We start from the raw sequence: 10,890 nt of genomic DNA on the forward strand, positions 1-10,890 counted from the left end.
TTATAGTCAATATGGGGCCTGGACTCTGAGGCCCCTGGAATCTATACCTCCTTCCAGAGAATCCTTGATTATGGTAGTAGTGACAAAGGTTTGGGAAAAAGGCCATCCACCCACATTAAAGGTGGAGCTAACATTTGGATTCAAGACTAGACTTTTCCTGCCATGGGGTGTTTTATTAACTATACTGGCATTCTAACCAGTATTTCTTCAACTGGATTTGGACCCCCAGAGATCTCTAGGAAATTTTATAAGCGAGGCAGAGGGTAAATTACTACTTTCCCTCCAATTGAAATATTACCACTGTTTTGAATTATGGTGGAAGGGCAATTCATATTCGTTTTACTGAAGAAAAGAGAAAGAAGGTACATCCTTGAGATTCAAGATGGCATCAGTATATAAGTGGCAGAGAGGGGATGCCCTCTGTCACTTATTTGTGTTCCTCTACTTTTATTCTTCCTTAACTGGTTGCTTCTTTGTCCTTAAGTGATTTTAAAAGCTGTATTCTGCCCATCCTCAAATGGGTCTTTGCCTTGTCCAGTCACATCAATTTATACCATATTTGCAATAATTGACCATAGATTTCTTATCTCCCTTTCTTTTTATCTCTTCCCATTTACATTACAAACCTATCCTTGTATTTTCTATCATTTCAGGAAAGGGTGAAGTGCACAGACAGATACTTCTCTGCTGCCATCTTATTTTGCCTTCTCATTTATCTAGACTCTTTTAGTTCTCAATTACTTATTGGGGTGAGAAGACCAAACAGAAAATTTTGAGGAAGAAGGGGGATAACATGTAGCTGGATGGGGAATCTGCCTTAATAAGGTAAGATTTGGGTAGAAGCTTAAGGAATTTTTAGCCATACAGTATTTACATAGTTAATATGAGCCAAAGGATCCATAGTTTACATTGACTCAAAGCTGAGAGGGGTCTTGAAAGATCATCTTGTTTAGTCTTTATAGTAAATTTAATTCTTTTTAAAAATATTTTGTTTTTTAGTTATAGGTGGACACATTACCTTTTTTAAAATTTATTTTTATTGTAAACAAATGGGATACAAGTTGTTTCTCTGTTTGTACATGGAGTAAAGGCATACCATTTGTGTAATTATACATAGGGTAATAGTGTTTGATTCATTCTGTTGTTTTTTCCCTCCCCCCACACCTCCCTCCCCTCCTTTCCCTCTATACAGGGACGCATTACCTTTATTTTGTTTTTATGTGGTACTGAGGGTTGAACTCAGGGCCTCATGCATACCAGTTGAGTGCTCTACCACTGAGTCAAAACCCCAGCCCTAAATTTAATTCTTGAGGGCATGACATGTCTGATTTTTTAATTACATCCTCAGCTGTTAGCTCATTGCTTGTTTGGTTTGTTGAATAAATATTTCTAGTCCAACTCTCTCATATTACAGATGAGAAAATAATCCAGAGAGAAAGAGGTTGCCTCAAGATGTATTGATTTTACCATAAAATCAAGAGGAGTCAATTTTTTTCTCCAGCACTGAAATTATTCCTCAAGTCAATACTAAAATCTACTTTAGGAGGATGGATAAAGAGTGTTACTATACTCATAGCATAGTTATACACATACACATGCAAATACACTTACTCACAGACACCAGGACAGCCATGATTCATCTTTTGGTCCCAGCTTATAGAAAACTGGAGACAATTAAAAAAAATCAGTCTGTAGAAATTTGACCCTCACCAAATTTTTTCTTCCCCTCCCAGGGCCTACCCCAAGTGTATAAAGCAACCCTGGATTATCATTTCTAGTTAGGTAGGGACTTAGAGTGGGTGAGTTTGATGAATCCTGTAAAGCAGAATAGCACAGACCACCTAGAAGAGATGATACAGATCATCTAAGTCAATGTTCCATACATTTGTGTGCTATACCATGTGATAGTGTCACTAGCCATGTGTGGTTATTGAAACTTAAAGGTAAATTAATAAAATAAAAAATTCTCCCTTTTATATCACTTAGGTGCTCAGTATGGTAGCCATATGTGGATATGACTATTGCATTGAACACAAGAGATTTAGGAAGATGTTAAGACTAATACCTGGGGCTGGGGTTGTAACTCAGTAGTAAAGCGCTTGCCTAGTACATGTGAGGCACTGGGTTCAATCCTCAGCACCACATGAAAATGAACAAATAAATAAAATAAAGCTATTGTGTCCATCTTCTTCATAAGAGAAACCACTAATACCTGATTTGGGATAGAGAGTGTCACTAGTATAAGGTCATATAATTAAGTACCAAAGTTTGGAAAAGAACTTAGTTTTCTGGACTTCCAGTCAAGAGTAAAAAGATTTATTTTCACCCCATATGTATTTATTTCTGTGTCAGTGCATATCTCTGAGCATTGTTGAGGCACAGTGAGTATGTGTGACTCCATGTTTGGGCTTTGAAGTGTTTTGGGGGTTGGGGGAGAAAAGCATCTGGTTAGCATGGATGAGGGACCTTCTTTGAATGAATTTGTATAGCTCTTACCTTTCTTCCTAATAGGACCAAAAATAAATACACATAAAAGCACATAGAAAAAGTTATAAAAATAATAGAAGGTGGATTGATTATGATAATTACAGCCTTACTTCCCCCTACTTAGTGTTTGTCCCTGAGTTCAACTGGAGATGGATGTGGGTAGGGAAGTGGGCTGGATTGGTAGGTCATTTTAGCAGCTGAGGTGAGAGGGAGTCTGTTGGGTGTGTGTGGTCAGAAAACTTGCTAATAGTGTCCAAACCTAGGAACTGGGGCTGGATAAACTTGCTCTCACCTCAACTTTTGTTCTAAGAGAGAATCAGTAATGAAGGAATTAAGCACAAACTGTCAGTGATAGCTGGACTTTTCCTTAATTATGGGGAATGTTTACAACCACTTACAAGTGTGTTAAATTTAGATTTTTCTAAGAAAAATGAAAGAAAATATTTTGAGAAATTATTACGCAATAAATTTCTAGTGAAAGTCTTGCTATAACTAGTCTACCAAGAAGTGTCTAGGAATTCTGCAGCTCCTCCAATCTTCTGATACTCAAAACTTGCCAGTCAGTTATAGCTTGAAATGCTTTTAAATATAGTTCATGACAAGAGTCCTAGCTTAGATGCCTTTAAATTCAGATCTACTAAAGAGTACTGGCCTAAGGACTGACTTCTCATAGGAAAGGTTATCCACTATGGATGGAGAGAATTAGATGTGAAAAGCATACCTCGGAATATACAATGAGGGATTTGGAGTAATGATAACTTTAAACCTCCTGGGCAGGTGGGCATGTGAAGGATACAGAAGGGATGCTGACATTATAAGTGAACTTTACAACTCCCATTCACCAAGTAGGTTTAGCAGTCATAGAGCCTGGATTCAGTTTCAGCTTGCCTTGTGACTCCAGATGAATTCTAGAGTCCTTCAGATTCTATCCCCATAGAGTAGAGAGAACCATAAGAGTGTCCATATGTTCTCCTTATTCTACACATCAGCAAATTTATGATATAAGTCAGCTGTAGTATTAATCTTATTTGCTGCATAAATCAATCTAGTCCAACCCTCCCTTATTACACTTAAGGAAACAGCATGGAGAGGATTTTTCAAGATTAATTTCTTAAGACTTCTGAATCTTAGTCTTCTTATTAGAAAAAAATGATGATATAATATCAATTCTGCCTTCTGCCTGCCTGATTCACAGAATTTAAAAGCCAAGTAAGAGCCAAGAAAGAGCTTTATAAAGTATAATATATTTTGAGGATACAGCTACTTCATTGTCTAGTTTTTATCCACCCACCCAGAGATTTCTTTCACCAAAATATTACATGACTTATTTTTCCCTATGTACTGTTTTTAAATACTTTAATTTTATTTATTTTTATGTGGTGCTGAGGATTGATCCCAGTACTTCACACCTGCTGGGCAAGCTCTCTACCACTAAGCTACAACTAGAGCCCAACATGACTTCTTATAAATAAAATTTATTTTGAGAGAGAAATTTGGATAGCTTTGAGATAATCTGGGATCCTATAGAGTGTTACACTCCCAGGGCAGGGGATTATTGCCATTGAGGATGTAGTTGCAAAGGCAACTTTTAAAAAGCCTTTTTATTAGTACAGTATTAATTATACAAAAAGTGGATTTCATTGCAGCATATTTGTATATGTATATAACATACTTTCTTTATGCTCTCCCCATTACCCTCTCTTACCCTTCACTCCCTCCTCCCCTTATCCCCTTCCTCTTCTGTTATAGACTCCAACAAAGGCCTAATTTTATTTCAGAAAAGAGTTTACCACAACAGCAGGTGTGTTTGTATGTGTTTCCTCTGTGTGAGTGTGTCTGTGTGGGAGGGGTTTATAAATGAGGCTTAGAGGCTGTTGAAGCACTACTTGTATAACTGCCTTAGCCACTGGAACTCTCTGAGAGTAAATGAATACATTCATTTTACTCAAAATTGGAGTCTCAAGACCTATCAAAGGTCCATCATTTTTGGTATGGCCTGGGATAGAGCATGTCATTTAAATTTTCTGAGCTTTGGGTTTCCCATTTGTAATTCATAAGACTAAGAGGAAAATGACATCCACTCTGTTGCTTCACTGGGAATCAAAGTGGAGCTAATGCATGTGAAAGTGCTGTGGATTGTAAATAGCTGTAAAAACAACCTCATTGTCATTTCCTAGTAGCAGGGGAAGTCCCCTGGTCCCCCGGATGTGCTCAGAAATTATCTTTGGCCTACTTCCTTATCTTAGTAGGGACCAGCTAACTCTAGTCAAGAAGGGATATCGATTTAAATATTTGATTTTGTGGCCTAGGCCTTAACCTAGCTTCACCTTTATTGGTGAAGTATTCTAACTTTAAAAAACTATAAACAGAACTATCATTGGGCAAAAATTTTGACACAAATCTAGTATGTTTTCAAGATGCTTTTTCTTTTTCCTTTTCAGCACCTGCTCCCCTAGAGTGGGTAGCAAGAGAAACTGTATTCTGAGAGGTGTATCACCTGGGGTGTAGTTAATAGCTAAAGATCTGGAGGTAGATTCAGGCTAAATCTTTGATTCACCATTTACTAGTTGTAATCTTGGACAAGATATTCAGCCTCTTGACTCCTTAGATTCCTGGTCTGTAAAATGGGGCCAATAACTGCACTATATTATGGGGTCATTATAAACTTTAAATGTAATAGTTCTTGGCACAAATTATGTTAACAATAAATGTAGCTTTCTTTTTATTTTTATTTTAAAGTTGCAAGCCTGGAAATAGATATCATCCCAAGAACAACTTCTGATTTAGAGCATTAAAAACTTTCCTACATCCTAGACTTGCTGACTTGCTGGTTTGTACAAGTGAACCCTCAGGCAATATTGGGCACAAATTTGAACTCAAAACAGGATCTTGATATTTTGTAAATGATATTTTCATAAACTTTCTGCTTTATACTTTTCAGTGACTTTTTGTTTTTTGCTTACAGATGACCAGAAATGCTTTTCTTGGTTGATTATTTCCTAATAAATGTGTGCATCCCTGTCCAGAGGCCTCTCAACATTGACCAGTTGGACCCTATATTGGCTGACTGAAGCTTTCATCTGGACTAAAAAAAATAAAGTTTTTTTCCTCTGGACTTCAGAGATCACAAAAGATGATAAGTGTCTAATGGGGCTAGGTTGGATCCCTGGAAGTAAAATAGGTATGGTTATGGAACAAGGGGCTTAGCTTCTTTAGTCCTCATTTCTTATTTGGGGCATGCCTCTGTGGATCAATCCCAAATTTACATCATTAGTTCACAGACTGATTTTGTTTGATTCCAGAAAGTTATACCTAACAATTTATTTCCCACCCACACAGAAAAAACATGGGCCAAATATGTGTGTGTGTGTGTGTGTGTGTGTGTGTGTGTGTGTGTACGCAGGGGCAAATAAGTGGTTACTTGTTGGTTGAACATTTTTCTCATAGAAACAAAAGAACTGGGAAAAAATAAAAATAAAGAACATTTAAGAAGACAAGGAGTGGAGGTTTACCTGGTTTGATTACTTTTGTCACATCTCTTAGCATAGTGCCTGAACATATTTTTCTATGTCTCACTGTTAATAAAAAGAGATTTGTGAAAGCAAGTTGAAAATGTGACTGCATTATAAAATTCTGAGATTATCACTTGTCATCAGTTTGGTGTTGGTTATGGAATGTTCTTAAGTCATGGTGAACTTGCACTTTGGCACCAAGATCTTATGGGCATTCTCTCTCTTCTCAAGTGGTACTAATGCCCACTTTTATCTCTAAATGAAAAGCGTTTTTGAATCTGATAACAGCTCAATCTCCAGACTGTCTTGAGACCAAAATAATTTCAACAAACAAATGGGCTGCAGTCATGAGTAGTCAAAGTGGTAGGTGTAAGAGTCTGTCTTTTCGTTCCTAACATAAAAAGGCCTTCTCCTTTTACTCATTTTGGGTTAATAATGGTCTGTCCTTCTCTTCCTGTTTTAAGCAGCAAATGTTGATAACATTCCATGTAAATAATTAGTCCACATTGCATAACTATTGCCTCCTTTCAGACTTCGAAGAGTGCCTCAGTCCTGTTCCAGATAAGTAACTAGGAGACAGAGTAGGAAGGTATTAAATAAAAAAGAAAAGGGGCTAGAAATATCTCTTCCACTCTGGATATGTCTTCCTGGAGTAATGGTCTGTCTGCCAAATGTGTCAGGTTAACTTTAAAGTTGTCAGTCCAACAGGATTAGCCCTAAGGAAAATTAGAGAATAAATGAAATGAGCCTGTCTTGACTTTTCTTTTATTTAGAGATAGATTTTTCTCCCTTTTATCTCATCTGCTATCCAGATATCCAGTGCTTCTATTTTTTTTTGTCTCTTTCATGAAGAAATTTTTATTAGAACATTGCTTTTAATACTTGTTGGAGCCTTTAGGCCGGAACTGTCATCTTCCAGTAATTTGTCAAAATGACGAACACAAAGGGAAAGAGGAGAGGAACCCCATATATGTTCTCTAGGCCTTTTAGAAAACATGGAGTTGTTCCTTTGGTCACATATATGCGAATCTACAAGAAAGGTGATATTGTAGACATTAAGGGAATAGGTACCATTCAAAAAGGAGTGCCCCATAAATGTTATCATGGCAAAACTGGGAGAGTCTACAATGTTACCCAGCATGCTGTTGGCATTGTTGTGAATAAGCAAGTTGAGGGCAAGATTCTTGCCAAGAGAATTAACGTGTGTATTGGGCATATTAAGCACTCTAAGAGCCGAGACAGCTTCCTGAAACGTGTGAAGGAAAATGATCAGAAAAAGAAGGAAGCCAAAGAGAAAGGTATCTGGGTTCAGCTGAAATGCCATCCTGCTCCAGCCAGAGAAGCACATTTTGTGAAAACAAATGGAAAGGAGCTTGAGCTGCTGGAACCTATTTCCTATGAATTCATGGCATAATAAATATAAAAGCAATAAAAGTCTGTGAACTTAAAAAAAAAACTTGTTGTACACATGTGGAGGCGAAAAAGATTTCCCCAATAATTTTAATCAATTAACCACATTGTTCAAATATAATTTTTACTTTTTATTAGAAAACTTCTTTTGGTACACCAACAAATGCAGTCATTAGCTTCAATTGAAACAATTTATTTTCTTTAGAAATTAATACTGTATTTTATCTCTGTTGTATTACTTAAATGTTCATTGAAGTTAATGTTTCTAGAACATATAGTATGCCCATTCCTTTAAAATGTAATCTTATCTTTTATGTTCTTCTATAATTATTGATCATTTTGTGACTTTAAATCCCTGAAAGCAAATACAAAGGAATTAAAGGCAATCATGAAGAAATTTTTTTTTATTTAAAAGAAAATTTTCAGTGACACAAAGTTAAAAGTACAGCTGCCTACTCAATCATATTAACTACATGTAGCTGAGAATAATTCTGTATTATAGTAGTTACCTTAGATTTCATTTTCTCTACATTAATTAGAATTTAAATGTATCATATATAAATAAAATATAGCTTGAACCATTAATTTTAAATATTGATATTTTAAACATTTCACAAAAAACAATAAAGTGGGAATAATAAAGTCTCAGTTTTTCCTCCTTTGTTTTGAATTATTTTGCTATTTCTACCTAGAAGATGTTGCTAAAATAGCACATAATTATAATGTTTTGAAATCTAGACCAGTCTTGCTTTATTTTGTTCTATGCATGATATGCTTCATAATTGCCATGTTTAATACTCAAAACGTTGGCATTCTGTCTCACAACAAACTCAAGTCTTATTGTCATAACTAGTGATTTAATTCTTATGCTAAGATTTCAACAATTCAAAGAAAAGTGAATCTGAGAAGTCACTAACACTTTAGTGTAAATAAATTTAAATTGTTCACTTTTCTAACATGACTTCATTTTATTTTATTTAATTATTTTTTCAAATCAAGTAAAACATTTATTGAATGCCTACCATGAGTACAGAACAGCACTACTAAGAATAAAAGTGGTTATATATAGATGAACACAATGTGCCACTGGCAGCAAGTAATTTAAAATCAAAATGCAAAACCTAATTTCTCTTGGAATTACCTAACAGAAATCATAAAATATACATCTATCCTTTCTATCTTCAGTAATTTGGGAATCTCATTACATTGATCTTGATATCTATCTCTATACTTGCCCAATGGCATCTGATATACTTCATTTCAGTTATACAAACTTACAAAATACCACTCAGAAAAATAAAATAAAATCAATAAAAGCATCCATGGTCTCATGATGCTGAATGAACACACTCTTAACATTTATGTATAGAGTATTTTATGCTTTTTCTTTACATATATACATTCACATAATGATCAAAATGGGATTAGTTTATACATATCATTTTGTAACCTGATATTTTATTTAACAATATATTGTGAATTTCTTCCTATAATATTAAATATATTCTTTCTGTCTTGAATTATTTTCATTAAAATTTATATTTTCAAATTGTAGATTCATATGTCATTGTAAGGAATAATGAGGAGTGTACCCTTCACAAAATTTCTCCCAATGATAACATCTTGCAAAATGACAGCATGATATGACAAATTACTGATATTGATACAGATATGAAAGATTTTATTTCATTTCAGACTTCTTTTTTGACCCATTGATTATTTAGATTGTATTGTTTAATTTCTAAGTATTGAGAAATTTTCCTGTTGTCTTTCTATTATTGATTTCTAATTCGAAACCATTATGATACAAGAACAGTATTGTCACAATATCTTATGTTTGGTAAGGCTTGTTTCATGGTTTGAGATGTGGGTTTTCTTGGTGAATATTACATGTACTGTTGAAAAGACTCTGTATTCTACCATGGTTATATGGAGTGTTCTTTAATATCAGTTAGATCCTGTTGGTTGATTATATTTTTCAGATCTTGATCTTTACTAATTTTCTGCCTTGTAGCAAATAGTTAGCAGATATTTTTAAGTTGACTATAATAGATTTTTCCTTTCACCTCTGTTAGCTTTTGCTTTAAGTATCCTGTGGTTCTCTGGGATGTATATATGTCTATAGTTAGGCTCATTATTTTTCTGGGTGGAGTATACTTTTTATCACTATGCTGTGTTGTCTCTAGTAATTTTCCTTGTTCTTCAGTGTATTTTATCTGATATTGATATAGACACTTTTTTATTTGTTCTAATTAGTTATACATGACAGTAGAATGCACTTTGTCTCGTCATACATAAATGGAGTATAATTTCTCATTCTTCTGATTGTTCTTGATGTAGAATCACACTGGTTGTGTAGTCATGTGTATATATAGGGAAATATTGTCAGATTCATTCCACTATCCTTCCTACCCCCATACTCCTCCCCTCCTTTCACTCCCTCTACCTAATCCAAAGTTACTCTATTCTTCCCTAGGCAACCCCGCTATTATGAATTAGCATTCACATATCAGAGAAAACATCCAGTCTTTGGTTTTTGGGGATTGGCTTATTTGTCTTAGCCTGATATTCTCCAGCTCCATCCATTTACTGCCAAATGTCATAATTTCATTCTTCTTTAAGACTGATTAATACCCTGTTGTATATATATATACCGCATTTTCTTTATCCATTCATCTGTTGAAGGGCACCTAGGTTGGTTCCAGAGTTTAGCTATTGTGAATTGAGCTGCTATAAACACTGTCGTGACTGCATCAGTGTAATATGCTGATTTTAAGTCCTTTAGGTATAAACCAAAGAGTGGGATAACTGGGTCAAATGATGGTTCCATTCTATGTTTTCTGAGGAATCTCCACACAGCTTTTCATAATGGTTGCACCAATTTGCAGTCCTACTGGCAGTGTATGAGTGTACCTTTTTCCCCACGTCATTACCAACATTTACTGTTTCTTGTATTCTTGATAATTGCCATTCTGACTGGCGTGAGATGAAATCTTAGAGTAATTTTGATTTGCATTTCACTAATTTCTAGAGATGTTGAACATTTCTTTTCATGTATTTGTGGATTGATTGTATTTCTTCTTCTGTAAAGTGTCTGTTCAGTTCCTTAGTCCATTTAATGATTTGGTTATTTCTTTATTTTTGGTGTTAAATTTTTTGAGTTCCTTATATATCCTGGAGATTAATGCTCTATCTGAGATGCATGTGGTAAAGATTTTCTCCCATTCTGTAGGCTCTTTCTTCACATTATTGGTTGTTTCCCTTGCTGAGAAGAAGCTTTTTAGTTTGAATCCATCCCATTTATTGATTCTTGATTTTACTTCTTCCACTTTGGGAGTCTCGTCAAGGAAGTCAGATCCTAGTCTGATATGGTAAAGATTTGGGACTACTTTTTCTTCTATAGACGCAGGGTCTCTGTTCTAGTGCCTAAGTCTTTTATCCACTTTGCACTGAGTTTTGTGAAGGGTGAGAGATAGGGGTT

The 10,890-nt window shown here is 35.1% G+C and overlaps 1 protein-coding gene across 1 annotated transcript; it reads left to right on the top strand.

Annotated features, from left to right (window-relative positions):
• The first annotated feature begins 6,927 nt into the window (after nt 1-6,927).
• On the top strand, nt 6,928-7,413 carry LOC124972588 (60S ribosomal protein L21-like). The gene has a single exon (XM_047537082.1). It carries the CDS (start codon nt 6,931-6,933, stop codon nt 7,411-7,413), a length of 483 nt encoding a protein of 160 aa, XP_047393038.1. The 5' UTR covers nt 6,928-6,930.
• Nucleotides 7,414-10,890: the final 3,477 nt, after the last annotated feature.

Source organism: Sciurus carolinensis, chromosome X (genome assembly GCF_902686445.1).
Source record: "Sciurus carolinensis chromosome X, mSciCar1.2, whole genome shotgun sequence".
NCBI classification, from domain to species: domain Eukaryota; kingdom Metazoa; phylum Chordata; class Mammalia; order Rodentia; family Sciuridae; genus Sciurus; species Sciurus carolinensis.